At 34.5% G+C, this 15706-nt stretch overlaps 2 protein-coding genes and 1 non-coding gene across 3 annotated transcripts; 1 reads left to right on the forward strand and 2 right to left on the reverse strand.

Moving 5' to 3' along the window:
• Positions 1 to 902: 902 nt before the first annotated feature.
• On the forward strand, positions 903 to 973 carry TRNAG-GCC (transfer RNA glycine (anticodon GCC)). The gene has a single exon. It is a non-coding gene; the product is annotated as a tRNA-Gly (tRNA).
• A 541-nt stretch (positions 974 to 1514) lies between these two features.
• LOC104894597 (photosystem II reaction center W protein, chloroplastic) lies at positions 1515 to 3261 on the reverse strand. The gene is made up of 2 exons (XM_010680869.4): positions 3055 to 3261; positions 1515 to 1941 (listed from the first exon to the last, which is right to left on the reverse strand). The coding sequence occupies exons 1-2, from the start codon at positions 3149 to 3151 to the stop codon at positions 1631 to 1633; spliced, it is 408 nt and encodes a 135-aa protein (XP_010679171.2). The 5' UTR covers positions 3152 to 3261; the 3' UTR covers positions 1515 to 1630.
• Positions 3262 to 4831: 1570 nt separating this feature from the next.
• On the reverse strand, positions 4832 to 12847 carry LOC104894598 (probable galacturonosyltransferase 6). Its single transcript, XM_010680871.3, has 9 exons — positions 12490 to 12847; positions 12367 to 12401; positions 12225 to 12275; positions 11967 to 12120; positions 11808 to 11872; positions 9939 to 10213; positions 9159 to 9516; positions 6230 to 6748; positions 4832 to 5580 (listed from the first exon to the last, which is right to left on the reverse strand). Exons 1-9 carry the CDS (start codon positions 12599 to 12601, stop codon positions 5305 to 5307), a joined length of 1845 nt encoding a protein of 614 aa, XP_010679173.2. The 5' UTR covers positions 12602 to 12847; the 3' UTR covers positions 4832 to 5304.
• Positions 12848 to 15706: the final 2859 nt, after the last annotated feature.

Here is a 15706-nt window from a genome sequence, read left to right on the forward strand (position 1 = left end):
CTCGAGCTCGAGTCAAACCAATTTCAAGCATTATTATTGACCTAAGTGATCAATTCGCTTGATCCTTGGTTCAAAATTTAGCCTTTCTTTCAGGTTTATTACATTTAGCTTCTTAAGCATTTATGTAATTATTACAAGACAAAGAGAGATATATATTAATTTTAGAAAATATGGATATTAATGGTTAAAGTTGTGCATCGGGAGACGTGAAAGTCTATATGTTGCAAGGTAAATTGGAACGCATGAAGTGTGATGAAGTATGTTTTTACTAACAATTCCACCAATAGTGATGAAGATAATTTGAGAAATTTTTTGTTTCCAAATTTTCATGCATAATATTAGACCTTATGTTTTTTTTTGGCAAAATCTCCTAATAAAAGACTCCTTTATGATATTTTGACCACGACTTGATTTGTTTATAATTTTATCGATCACAATTTTAAATGGCAGTGCAAACTAAAAAACTGTAGGTTTTTCTACGTTATAACCTTGTATTTTATTAGTTTCTACGTTGTACCCCAACCCTTTTAAAATTCTATACAATACTATTAAACTTAAATTTTTTAATGCACAATACCCTTACCACTATTTTTACGTTGTTAATTTTGTGTATTTTTATAAAATTTAATAAAACTAATTTCACTTATACATAGTACAACCCTTGGAGGGAATGTTTACAAATTAGATTAGTTGCATTGGATTATAAAAGTAAAACGAAATTATCAACGATAGGTGCATTGTGCATTATAAAAGGTAAGTTTGAAAGTGCCGTATTAATAGAAATACATGGGTATACCACATAAAAACCCTTAAAAAATGAATTAATTATAACATTAATCATGTTTTTTTGTCCATTAAACGTATAAACGTCCAAAAGCTTTTGTAATAACTTTTAACAAGTTGCACCAGTGGTCTAGTGGTAGAATAGTACCCTGCCACGGTACAGACCCGGGTTCGATTCCCGGCTGGTGCACATCTTCTTTTTTTTTTTTTTTTTTGTTTGTGTTTTTTTTTTTTTTTTTTTTTTGTTTCATATGCAATTAGAGTGGGTACTTTTTTTAAAAAACAGAAAGATGTAATGTAACCAATTTAAGTTCAACGCTACATACTATAATTTTTTTGATCCATATGAGCCACGAAGGCGATACAAAGTACAAAGAAGGGGAGGGGGATTCGAACCTGTGACTTATCGTTCACAACACCTCAATCTTAACCACTAGGCCAAAACATCCTTGGTTAACGCTACATACTATATATATATACGCAAAGATCAACTACTCTATTATGTTGTCGGTAAAGTAGGTCTTAGTATTCCCTCTTACATACAATATTATCCACATCACCACATGTTCATGATCTTTTGAGCTTATTAAGGTGATCAAGTGGAATCAATAAGAATTTACACGAACATTTGAGTTATTCTCATCATTATCACCATCTGAATCATCAAATCTTGGCAATTAATAGGACAATAGTAGTATATCAACAATCCCCAAGGTCATCTCACAACAAAATAAACCACAATATCTTGTAATAATTTTCTACATTGAACATAATAAGTTCACCAAATACATATGACATTCACATCAAAATACATTTGGTTGAGTGGAGTAGGGTGGTGTGACTAAATTTAGAGGGACAAGCCAGATTCCTCATCCTCATCAAGACCAGAAACATAGACAAAGTAAAGAGCCCAAATGAGTCCAAAGACACCAAATATGATCCAACCAAGTAGATTGTTGCTCAGTCCAAAGGGAAGTCCAGTTCCTTCTGTGCTCATTCTGTCATCAACTAGAGCCATTGCTGGGCTTGACATGGTGGCGGCGGCAGCGGCGGCTAACAATGAGGCACCCATGCTCTTCTTTGTGGTGCTCTCTTGGTTTGATGGCTTGCTCTCCATGGAGCATGTTACTTTCCCCTTCTTTGTTATTGCTGGCAATCCTGAATATACATGGGTCATTATCTACCATATCATAAGAATGCTTATAAAGGGTTTGATGGTAAATTTTGGTTTTCAATTGTTCTTAAAACACATCAAAAAGTGTATAACTAACAAAAATAGATGGAGTAAGGATAGGAGTTAGCTCAAGTGGGTAGAACGCTCCCCCTTGACCCCTAAGGTCAGGGATTCGACCCCTACACCCAGCATTATGCTAGGGTATTTCCTTAACATGCTATTCTAAATACTCGCAACATTTTGACAAAAAATGTAAGAGCTTTTTGGTCAAATTGTTACAAGTAATATAGATAATTTGAAATCCGGCATAATCTAATTTACTAATATGAAAACTTTCTTATTAAGTCAAAAGGGAGATTTCACTTAAGAATATTATATTCTCATTCTTATAAGTGCTTTAGATGTTTGAAATTTCAACTTCAACAACACAAAATCTTTCGTTGTTAGCTTAATCTATAGTTTGGCCCTTTTTCCTTAATACATAGTTCATGCTACATAATACTGTTTGATGACCTTTACTTTAGCATATTTGTATTTGCTACGAGTTTGAGTTAAGTTAAATATAGGTAATACGTGATCATGTTATTGCAACCTAATATTGTATGCAACTAAGTAACTAACTAACTAACTAACTCAACCACTCCCATTAATTAAAAAAAACTAACTCAATCACATTTTCACATAAATTTACTAATATAGTAGATTACTCGTCATCTATTATTGATTTTTAACTCATCTAGAAAGCACAATTAACAACTCCTATTAAATTGAAAAGACCGAGGGGTCCCAACCTAGAAAAAACCTAACCAAAGACTATCAATCGAGGTTTTAATAACCACGACCCCAACCACGGGACAAGAGAATATATGAAAATCGAACTTTCATCTATGGCTGCGAATTTGATTTCTATATAGGTACATAGATCTAGTAGACTAGTATAATACAAAAAATTCGAGTCCGGATCCTCTGGAGGATCCAAACACCAAAAAATTCCTACTCCAAGGATAACAATCCAAATTTAATAAACCAAGTTAGATCAATATCAATAGTAAATGAAATTACAATTACCAAAAAAAGAACTTTATGAGGTGACTAACCAAGAACAAGTGAAGATGAAACACCAACTCTTCTGTTTTGCACGAGACTAGCACGTGCAACCAAAGAAGCTGAAGAACTAGCAGTGATGGTGGCCATTTCTTTCTCACTCCAATTGAAGGATGTTAGACCACTTGCTACTTTGTGCACAACTTATTTTTTGGTGGAGTGTGGAAGTGTAGTTCTCAGTTAATGGTAATGTAAAGATTAATATTGGTGAACACAAATATGTGGCAGATGAACCACATAACGTGGATAGATAGATTGATGGCCTTCATTTCATATCTTTTATCTCCAATCAACCAACTAATTAGCTCCACGTGTTATATCATCCATTTTAGTTAATCCTATGTGGCACCAAATGTTTTTTGGAGAACCAGAATAAGCTGTGAAACTCGCCCTTGGATACAACTGGGGTTGGGGTTAGTGTGAGTGGTTGAGGGTCTCTCGCTTCTCAATCAAGGTTTCGGTTCGAACCTTGGATATGGAAAAAATCCCAATTGAGAGGGATGATGTCCTTTAAGGTACCCATGCAAACTCACGCAGGAAATTAGTCCACTTACCGAAGGCGGTGGAAAAATCTCCTAGGACAAAAAAGAACTCACCCTTGGATTGTTGGGGACCTCCTAAATTGTCCTTTAAAATAATTATTTTGGGGTTTAAGTAAAAGAACCTAATAAAGGTAATTTTGCCTACAATATGGTTAATTGGATCACACAGCAAAATTATGAAGTAAAAGAATAGGTGTATTTTTTAAATCACAAGTAAAAAGTGTGGTTTAACATAGTAACATAAATACATAATCCTATGTAATAGGATCCTCTTTAATATAAAAAGTAATTTATTTCTTATACTACCTCTGTTTCATATTATTTACAATTATTAGACATTTTCTACTCATATTATATGTCAAATCGTTGCAAATTATATGAAACGGGGTAATATCAACCTTCAAGATTATATGAAAGAAAAATAGTTTTTTTTTTTTTTGGAAATTGTGTTCATATCTCATGTAGAAATGATAGAAAAGTAATAGAAATGACCCTAATTTACTAAAATACCCCTTAAATCATTATCCTTTTTGGTCAAGTTTACTCCTTAGATTAATTACGACATGTTTGAAGACTGAAAAAACAAATGACAATATTTAAGAAGACGAAGGGAGTAATTAGTAAATGAAATAATATCAATAGGTATTATTTGATTTATCTTATCGCGTGTGAAAACCTAAATATGTGAAAAATTATCTACTCTGCAACCTTACTCGATTAGATATGAATATATGATGTTAGAGTGAACACAATTGCTGCCCTTCTGCATGGACATGACACATGAGGGAGAGAGAGTAGCCAAACAATATAAAGAAACAAGAGAGAGAAAAGACGAGAGTTAGATGATGATTCTTGATGAATGATGAAGAACCAAAAAGAAAGGGGAATGAAGAGAGTAGAGATATTGGTTCAAACTTCCTCATTAGAATTTGTTTTTGGTGTTGTTGTAAAATGGTCGTAGTATAATCAGCAATTCAGCATAGAGTAGCGAAGTTTGAGGAGAAGGGACAAAATCATCTCTCAATCCATCACTTAATCAGCTAGTTGGCGTCCACAAATTTGGACCTTTAAGGTTGGATGTCTAGAATGGTAGAATAGCAGCAATATGGTGATCAATGCAATTCGCTTTTAAGAACGCTAATTCCAGCTCAGAAAGGGGCTTTTGATCATACATAAATCTCAACGATAAACGTAGGAACAGATTAACAGGTAGCTGAGAGACAGAGACTGAATATAACAGATTTCATTCAATTATGAACCAAATCTAAGATACATGAGCTCCTGAACGAGTTATATACAAGTAAAGCGACTGTCATTACAAAAACTCTGCAAGATATGTCTCGTTCTGCCCTCACTATTGCTATAAGCTGGCTCAGATCAGCTCCCTAATATTCTGAGCAGGATAACCGGGAAAATGAATAAATTATATCAGCTGAATTTACATGAATTATCAGAACAAAGAATGAACTATGTTTGTATCTGTTTGTATGACTCAAGAAGATCAGCTAATGACGTGCCAATATTGGCAAAAGAATATAATGTGAGTTGTTGCTGCTGCTGTTGGTAACCAACATTCCTGATCTTTGATGTATCTGCAATCCCCCGACATGCCTCGGGTGTATGTATGGTAAGAGGAACCTTCCTTCATGTGGTTCCAAACAAACGTGTGATCTAAAGTTTCAGTTTGAACTAAATACACTATTACCCGTGAAGATTACATTGTTGCATGTAAGGATGATCAAAATTGGCGAATTTGATCCAGTATGCTTTGTACTTCTTTATCCCAATATCCAACCAAGGTTTCATGATTCCATCATAGTGTAAAACTGCTGCCTGTTCAATGTCCTCCAACTTCAACACTGAATCAAACCCTAATCCTAGAAGATGCCATCGTTGGTCCAAAGGTACTGTCCGATTATAGAAAGTGACCCAACCTAAAGGCAAACTTCCTGCCTTCCAAAGAGGGCTTTCATTACCCTGAAACCAGGTGCAAAGAGAGAAGTCAAGCACTAATGATTAAGATGGACCTCAGAAAATAATAGTCATAGCCAGTATTGCATCACGATGACAAACTATGAGGACAACAATCATAGGCGTAGCTACTAGTATTGCATCACAATGAGTCAATGACAAAGTCTAGTGTAATTCACAGCTCCTCTTATCCCTATTTGTACGCCTCATCAGAGTTTGGCACGATAGATAATATTTGGTTGAGTGGAGTTGGTGATAGAATAAAGAGAGAGGACCATCTATGGTTGATGAGAGAATAAAGATACGGGATCATATGACCATAACGGGATAGGGGCATACATTTAGGGACATTATAATATAATATGGACGGAGGGAGTCTTATACCCCACCAGAATCAAGCCACGGGTCATTCAAAGCATGAGTAATACAAAGAGCTTAAAACAGAAAACAAACGGATATTCGGGAAACAAGATAAAGGTGAGACAGACACACAAACTGATAAAGGGAATAGGGAGGAAAATGAATAGTAAGATGCACATCTAGGAAAAAGCATCAATCAAAGATGAAACAGATGCAACAATCTGACCTAAAGAAACAATGAAGTACAACAGAAAGGAAATGACAGTATGGTACATTCACGAGAAATTTCTTTTACCTTTAGTAGGAATCTACGGTAGCTTGAGGTCAAATCATGTTGCCTCCACTGTCTTAGGTCAAATAAATTCATCCCAAATGCCCATGTACATGCATTGGCATCAAACTTCTTGGCGACCATCGGATCTGAAAAATTGATGAGCATATTCATCCTTCTGAATGAAGACTTGTCTTCTTGGCACGTCTCTACTGCACCATTAGCTTTCCCCTTCATATCGATAGTCCAGAGACCACTTAGATCTCTTTGGACCACCACATCATGGTCGAGAAATACTATCTTATCCAGCCGTGGGAAAATTTCAGGAAGGTAAAAGCGAAGGTGATTAAGTAGAGATGAATATCTAGGATCATGGGCTCTCTGCTTCCCATGTGATGCTTCATAAGTGTTCCACCACTGAAAATCTTGCCCATTCAGGACCTGGACAGTGGCTTTTCCTGGAGGATTTAATAAGAACCACATGGAGAATGCAGGAAAGTTCAGAGAATCTGTCACCACATGGAAGACAACTCTCTCTGGTTCCTGCAAGCAACACAAATGTAATGTCATAATCCTGGAGCACATTAAGTACATTAATAATAATGTAGAATCAGTTCTTAAATTTCCCTCATAGGTAAACTAAACTAAAAGCCAACTTTAATAAGTGAGGCAACATGATCATTAGCATCATCATATATCAATACACAGATCCATCCAGAAGAAACATAAATTCTTTGTTTCTGAAACAAATTTATCCAGTGACCCTGATACCTTGTTAACTTTCCCCAAAACAACATAAAGTTAAATTCTCTTCCAGCATACACTACACTTGTTCACAGTCTCTCACCTGCAGAGCATACAGTTTACCAGCCTAAATCTTGACACTAGGTGCCTTTAACTAGTTTACCAACAGTAAGACACTATTGACTAATAAGACCAGTTTTCAGTGTCCCCTCAAAAAAAAAAAAGACCAGTTTTCGGGCTAATTTTTTTTTAAAAAAGATTTATCAATCATGCACTATTAACTAGTTCACCAAGCGTCTTGTTTCCAATATTAAGCGGAACAGAGTCATAGTAAATACATTGCTCAAAGCCTCAAGTCCTCAACTTCTATTGGTTTCTTTAAGTAAAAAACCAGTACCATGAGAACAAAGATGGAAAAAAGGGAGAGGAAAAACCTACTCGAAAAAGTTAAATCAGGGCAACTAAACATATAAATACTGACCTAAAAAACCCATTCCTACACAGCTACAACGCTCAGATGATTTTCTAGCCAACCATGTGCCCTTAATCAAGATACATCAAGGAAAGTACAAAGTAGTTTAGAGGATAATAAATAGACCACAATATTTTTCGATAACTTTGTGCATCTTTCTGAGGTTCCTAACTATGTGTTCTATCTTCCTTCAGAACTCCAAATTTTTTTATAGAAAACTTGCAAAAAATTGGACATCAACATTGTCTTAAAAAAAACGACAGAATCTCCATCACCACAAACTTAATTAGGAGTGATAGACAATACTCCCTTCATCCCAAAACTAAGTTAACATACCAATTTTTATTAACTTTATAACTACACTTTTTTTGTTCAAAATTTCAATAAGTTTTTCTCTCTGCCTTTTTCTCCTTGATCAGGCATGGCTTGGCAAAAGCTGATCGGACACAAGAAAATCGACCCGAACCTGACCCATTGAAAACTGGGCATGACAGAGTTGGAATATTTAAAGCCTATGAAAAAAATATTTATAGCTTGCCCTTCAAACCTGGAAACTGAGACTTGAACCTGATCGACCTGCTAAATATAGCCTAACCTGGAAAACTGAACCCAACCAACCCGAAGAAGAATCGTCAAAATTTAACTATGAAACCAAGACCCACTGCATTTTACCAAAAAAAACTCGTCAGATCCGGAAATTTGATTGAGCAGCCTGAAACGGACCCAACCATTGTTTGACACGTTTGACATGCCAATTTCCTAAGTTAATGTAGCTGTAGGAATTAGGATAGAGGAGTAATAAGTATGATGATTAACGATGCCTCTCCCGGGTCCTTCCACCGATTTGCTTTATATTGTTTGGACAACAGAAAACAAAAACGGCCTTCAGCTAAAGAATACTTGCAAATAAAAACTCACTGAAAATTTATTTGGATATAAGCATAAATACTAATAATTAGTTTTGCAAGTTTCTAGGCAATAACAGAACTTCAAGGAAAATCCTTTCCTTTTTCCAGAGGAACCATGGGGCACGGGAGGGGGAGAGGGGTTGAAGGTGTTTCTTCCTGTTTCCAAACACCTCAAGCTCAAACTGCCACTTTCACCATAATTCTGATTGCCAATGCAAATTTCATAGAAATTTCTACCAAGTGTATAATACTAAAAATACAGCAATGCCCTGAGGATATCCATGAACGAAATGGTCTGGAATAGTCGAGATATACAGACTACAGTTATAAAAAGTAATGATGGTCCATTACACACAAAACAGAAAAATGTTAAGTGAGATACTCCACCCACATCTCTTCGAAGTCCACTAATTGGTGATGCTGAGATAGTGAGACATCAGAGCTCCAACCCTTAAATTCAATCCATCGAAAAAAGCTGCATGAATTCATAAAAAGAGAAACCTAAATGGTATTCATGCTGAAAATCCTTCTCAACTTAGAAGCTTTTCATTATAAGATGGCTACATGCCCTGTCAGAAGATAAAGAAACTCGGATAGAGGAGAAACAAGCCCACAGGAGACTTCAATGATTTTCGACCTAGCTACAGAGGCAGAAGTGATAGAACAATAGCTAAAGGCCATAGAAGTGAAAGAACGAAAGGGTCATGGCTTCTCATTTTGCTGTATTTTTGGGCAGAAATTTTTCCTTTTCGTCATTTACAAAAAAAAAAAAAAAAAAACATCACAGGAAAAGGTTGCTGAAACAAAAAAAAAAGTGTTAGGAAATTACCATGGCATTTGACACTGTGGAGTTCACCACTACTGCAGCGGCCAAGACATTGTCAGAGAAGGTAACATAATGAAAATGATTTGGGTTGTAAACATTCTGCTGATTGGGAAGAATTTGCTGCTCAGACTGCAACGTAAAGTACTGAGTAGTGAGCCTCATAGAAAGACAATGAAGGCCTTTTGGAGTTGTTCTTCCTGCAAGCTCTGTGAGAAATGATGTTTGCTTCATCTGTGACTGAACTTGTTCTTCAGCACTGTGTGTCATAGCACGGAGCTTATTAGCCATGTTTGAGCAGACCGGGTATACATGATTTGCTTTTGACAAGGTGTTCTCCATATATTTGATTTTCTGCAAGCCACTGATACAATAGAATTGTATTAGAAATCAGAAAATATCTCAACAACTGTGTAATCAGTAATGACCAAGCTCTCCATTCCATTATTGACCACATTACAAACTTTTCTCATTCCATATTAATTAGCGATGAATTGTTAGAATGTGACTGCACTATTACTTTAAATACCAATAATTAAACCAACATTTCTGGAGTATTCCGTATAACCTTAAAAACAGTTAGAAGGGAACGGAGAGAGTACTATTTTTCTTCACAGCGATAAATATTTATATCTATATATGGCACTTAGCTATAATTAAGGAAGCTATTAATAATAAAAAAGAATCACTTATATATCTCTTTAAAAAAGATAACAAGGATAAAGCTTTTCCGAAAGGCATGTCCTAATGCACCAGACTCATACACTCTAAGCTCGGAATTATTACCTTCTTGACAAATCTGAATCTTTTCTGGCTTCCCCCGATGCTCGCTCGACTTCTTTTATACGTAACCTCAACTCTTTCACTAAATGGGTATTACCTGCAGCCGTAGCAAAACTCAGGTATGCCCTGGCCCTAATCACCTGATCTTTCATTTGCTTTAACTTCTCATCTGTAGCCTTCCGTGTAGCATAAGGCGATCTGTTGCCATGTGGAACTGTTGTCAAACGTGGGGCTCGAATTCCATGATCATGTTGACTAGATCTTTGATTTGTGTGGTCCTGTAGCAGAGAGGACAGTATATCTCAAGTTATGCACTAGTAGTAAGTGCATGCTATGTAGCTACCGAGCTAGATGAAAATACTTGATTGGAGAAAATTGTGGTAAGTTAGAACAGACTAAAGGATGTTGATATCTGACACACCTATCAAACAGATTATATGCTTGTAACTGGTGCACAAAATGTCCCTTTTTCATTCTGAGCAATGAAGCACTCAAAGTTCAGCAAACTGTATCTTATAAATACTCACAACAAATTTGGCCATGACTAATGAGCACCACAAGATGATGAATGGCAACCATCAGGAAGAAACATAAGACAATGATAAACAACTTTGTTATTACTACCCCACTACGAATCCTTAGATTGCTACCAACTAGACTAACAGACGGTGGCTAATCCACTTATCTCATAGAGAGTTCGACCTGGTTTGACAACAGCTCCAGCCTGCTGGGCAGGGAAGCTTCTTTATTTCACAATAAGACCTGGACGATTATCCCTACCCTCACATAATGTTTCAGTAAAAAGGTTACACCTATCCAAAAGTATCAAAGTGAAAGTCAATGGTGGCTGCTGCCAGCTAGCATCGGCTAATGCATCAATTTTCCGAGAAGGTGGTTTTACCCTTCACACATGATGTATAAATTAATTACTGATATTTACAACTTTGTCACCATCGAGGTAGTAGCATTATATCTATCAATTATGAGGTGATATATTAGAAGCCCTAGCTAATTGCAAATAACTCTTCAGTGTCATGTCCACAGCAACTGATGATGTAGCAATAAAACATTATCATAACTAAAACATGCTATAAATCACTATCAACTATCAAGCATCATTATGTTAGTAGATAAGTGGCTAGATTGACATTATCAGCATAGGATCTAAATGGCCAAGATGTGATAGGGAGAAGAGAACAAACTGCATCAAGAACTAGGTCACCACTTGTAACAATGTAGATTTAGGTGTGTTCTCTTTACCTGAACTTATTTTAACTAAAGTTATTAGACTTGGTTGGACCAGAAAACCTAAGCAGCCCTAATTTCACCTTATGTTAAAACCTGATTGAGCCCCATCAAACCAGACACTTATTTTATTAAGGTGAAGAGAATACACCCTTAACATGAGTTAGATTATTAGGAAAATAGTGTTCTCCACCAAACATGAGAGGAGGGTTCATTTTGGTAGATCCAAAGGAGCCCACTCCTATTCCTCCTCTCATGTTTTCCATCTAGCCTTTTTCATTTAAAAAAAAGCCAAAAACTTCAACTAGCTCCAACATCTGAGTTCTGACCCTACTTACTACTCAGGAATGTTGTTGAAGTGACTATCATGGGACTATTGCACAGTACTATTTTGACTACTATAAAGAACATAATACCCCCCCCCCCCAAACCCAATAATTCCATACATCAAATAGACAATAAGAAAATGCAAATATAAGCCCAAAATAACTTTTCAACTAACTTTCATACTTCAGCTTCACCATTAATATTCAATAGCTCCTTATAATATGATCTAAATCCAAGGTTCCATAGAAGATTTTTTTTAAAAAAACATTAATAATCCTATGTACTGAATTCAGCAAGTACCTTGATTTTTCTGGTGGTTTCTTCCCTTGGCTGAATGACTTTTTCTCCAACATTTTGTTCAATTGCTAACAATAGAAAAGGTAAAAAGTGAGATTCTCAATCTTTCACTCATCATCTAATTATTGAATCACCAAGCAAAGTACAATTAAATTCACTAACCAATTCTCTCTGATCTATAATGCATCTTGCTCTCACTGGTCCTCAAAACCGGCACCGCCGAATTTCCACCCTGATTTTGACTAGAATTAACTACAGTGTAATTCTGATCTCTATAAACATCTGGATTAGGCTCTTTTACATCCTCCCTTGCTTCCTAATTTAGTAAAATCAGAAAATATCATCACTAAATCAAGCTCAAACATAAATCATAAAAGTACTAATAACAACAAACAATATTAAATGCATTTCAAATACTACCTCCTGTCCAACTGCATTTAGTAGTATTACATCTGACTTGATTTGCTGCATCTTTTAACAGAAAAAAAAAAATCATCAATTATATTGACTTTCACATACATAAATTAAACTCCAAAAATGGTAAAAAAATTGAGATTCATACAATATTTGGCAAATCTTCAACGAATCCACTTCCACCTAGTAACAATAATCATACAAAAACTCAATCAAAAACTCAAAAAAATTCCCAAAAAAATCAATACAAATTCAATGACTGAAAAAATACCTTCAGAAGTGAGAGTTTTTAGTCTCATTGAAACAAGAACAAGCGGCGCAAACACAGAAATCGATAGAAGGAAGAGGATGAAGATCCTCTGCCATCTTCTAAACCGCTTCATAAATCGATCAAATCAAATTAATTCCGTAAAATTACAAATTATAATGCGATCAATTAATGTATTGTAAGAGTAATAATAATGAATTTCTAGGGTTTCCGAAAAATTAGGGATTTGAAATATTACAGAATTGAGGAAAAAAAGGGGGAAAATGTCGATCAAGTTAAGAGGAGAGAGAAAAAAGCTTCCATGTTAGCGCTGTGTTGTAATGTAATGTAAGGTATCTTATTATTAAAGCGATAGCTTAATTAATTTTCTCGGTTAATTAAAAATGCGCGAAGAAGTGTTTACTTATTAAGTCATTAAGTGGGACCCACACGTCACGAACCACCCTGGCTTAAGTTAAGTGACGCTGAGAATTGTATTTTAGTAGCAACTTTGACAATTTTTCAACTGTTTTGCGGAGAGAAATAATACCTGCCACTTATTTTTTATAAGTTTTTTATAGTTTTTTGAGTAATTAGTACCAATAAGGTAAAATAAATACAATATAGAGGATGCAATCAGAGTATGAATTGGTTTGTACTTATTAAATTAGTGTGGGATTAGAAGCCAAATTGTCAATAATTCATCAATATTATAAAGTGTATGAAGTGATAGGGAGATGCAGGGACAGATTCAACGTGGGTTCAGTGGATTCAACTGAACTCACGTTGGATTCGAGAAAAAACTAAAAGAAATACTGAAAATTAAATTCATGTTATATATTAAAAACGCGTATTATCTCCTTATATATCAAAGTGAACTCACGTTGGTTCAGTGGATTCAACTGAACTCACGTTGGATTCGAGAAAAAACTAAAAGAAATACTGAAAATTAAATTCATGTTATATATTAAAAACGCGTATTATCTCCTTATATATCAAAGTGGTTCAGCGGTGAAGTTTGCGTGCTACTTTGAGATGCTTTATTCAAGGTTGTAGGTTCTACTCTTCGGGGTGTTGTTTTTTCTTTCTTTTTACCCTTATCTTTTATTACTACATGTCTATAACCCTCCTCCAAGTATTTATACAAAAATCGTGACGAGACTCATTATCACCCAACCTAAATTACAAAGAGCATATTTCTTATTGATATGTTGTTGGCTAGTCATTTTAGATTTCATATTTTGTGCTAGTTGTCAATATTATTCTTATATTTTTTCATCGTTCCATATCATATTTATATAATTACTTCCAATACTTAATTGATAGTTTCATTTAGTGAAAACTATCTTGATAATTGATACTTGATCCGTATTTCGTTTTATAAGTATGTATATGTTTTTTATAAGATATCACTAGTCCTTTTCTAGTACGAATATTTATTTTGTTATTTTTTGTAACAATGTGATCAATAATGAAAGTTATGCTAAGTACATCGTTGAAAGTTTTCCTTTTTTATTAAAACAATGTAAAACTCTAGACAGTAGATCTTAATTTGGAATTTATGTTTGAATAACTTCGAACCTAAGTGACTCAATTCATAGACCCGCCACTGAGGAAATGAACTGATTACTGATTAGGACTGTAGAGGTCCCAATTTTCTCCCAAAACGAAACCAAATAGTTTGTTGCAAAGAAGGCAATAAATGTTTTTATGATCATGGTCAATGATCGACATATTAAGGTATGAACTATTGAATTAGATCTCTTTCTTCATAATATAGGCAGCCTCTGGAAGTGAAAATATTAAGCAATACCGAAGTATTTATTACACTCGTGAGTCATGACTCGAGGTGTGATTTTGTTATAAATTCTCTAAACTAATACTATCATTTTTAGGAATATGCAATATTTATTGTTCATTACCCCTTAGGGGCTATATGTAAGACGTATGATTAGATTTTAATTGAGGGTGTTGTATGACATTAAAGGAAAAAAAAGGTCGAGTATATATGTAAATGATGAGTACTAACTACTCACACATTTGAGGAGAGTTTTAATTTGAGAAACATCTAACTAAAGCTAAAACAAGAAATACGTTGGCAATTTCGCGCACTGAAAATTTACGTTGATACAAATTAAAGTAAAGTTGATACCAAATTAATCATACTTTAATTCCAAATTCTAACTTAATACTTGATACCAACTTACCTCTTTAAGGCTATGTTTAGTTCACCTGAAATTTTCTGATCTGAACTTATCTAATCTGATCTGAACTTATTTTTTCTGATCTGAACTTATTTTTTCTGATTACAAGATCTTATCTTTTAGATTTTTCTCAATATATAAGAAAAAATATAGTTATGTGGGGTCTTGTTTGATTCGTCTCAATGAGTACTTTATTAATATTCAATTATTATAATTTTTACTAACATGTAATGAAGGATATAATGATTTTTAAATATAAGCATAATTTGAACTGATCTGATCTGAACTTATTTTTTCTGATCTGATCTGATCTGATCTGATTAGATTTGAAATAAGCAAAAATAAGGTGAACTGAACATAGCCTAAGTCCATCAAATTACTGCCATATATAAAGTTTTACTTGGTTACTTTTTTTGGTAGCCCACCGCTTGATCTCCAAACCATTACAAATTTCACAAAAAGATCGTTAGAAATTTAATATCAACCAACTTTCACTGAACATCCTTTTACCTGAACTTCATAAATGGTTCTTTGCTTCAAGGATAGGATATAGACTAACTGTCTGTATTGTTCCCAAAAGGGCAAAAATCTGACTCCTTTTCCTCTCAAAGCCATTGAAAACTTGCATTTAATTTCTATAGGCAGAATTAAATTTCAGCATTCTCCCAAAAAAAAAAAACCTAAAACTTGGTAAAACTCCTATCTGTCATTTAATGTGACATAGAATTAAGAAATATTCCCTCCAGTCTTACTAGTTTACCCGTTTCTTTTACACAAAAATTTAAGAGAAACGATGTTGTGAGATATAAAAACAAAGATAAACTATTATTTTATATTAAAGTTGAACGTAGTATGATGGAAAGGTAGTGATCCCATTCCATAAACCAATAAGGGAAAAGCTAAAAATGAAAATAAGTTGCATTAATTGATCATTTATTATATCGATTGATGCAAAATTTTCCCATAAATTTACAACTTATTTCCATTTTAAGTAGTGTATTTATGTCTTATATGTAACCCTAAGTACTGCAAATAAC

This window comes from Beta vulgaris, chromosome 5 (genome assembly GCF_026745355.1).
Source record: "Beta vulgaris subsp. vulgaris cultivar EL10 chromosome 5, EL10.2, whole genome shotgun sequence".
Taxonomy (NCBI): domain Eukaryota; kingdom Viridiplantae; phylum Streptophyta; class Magnoliopsida; order Caryophyllales; family Amaranthaceae; genus Beta; species Beta vulgaris.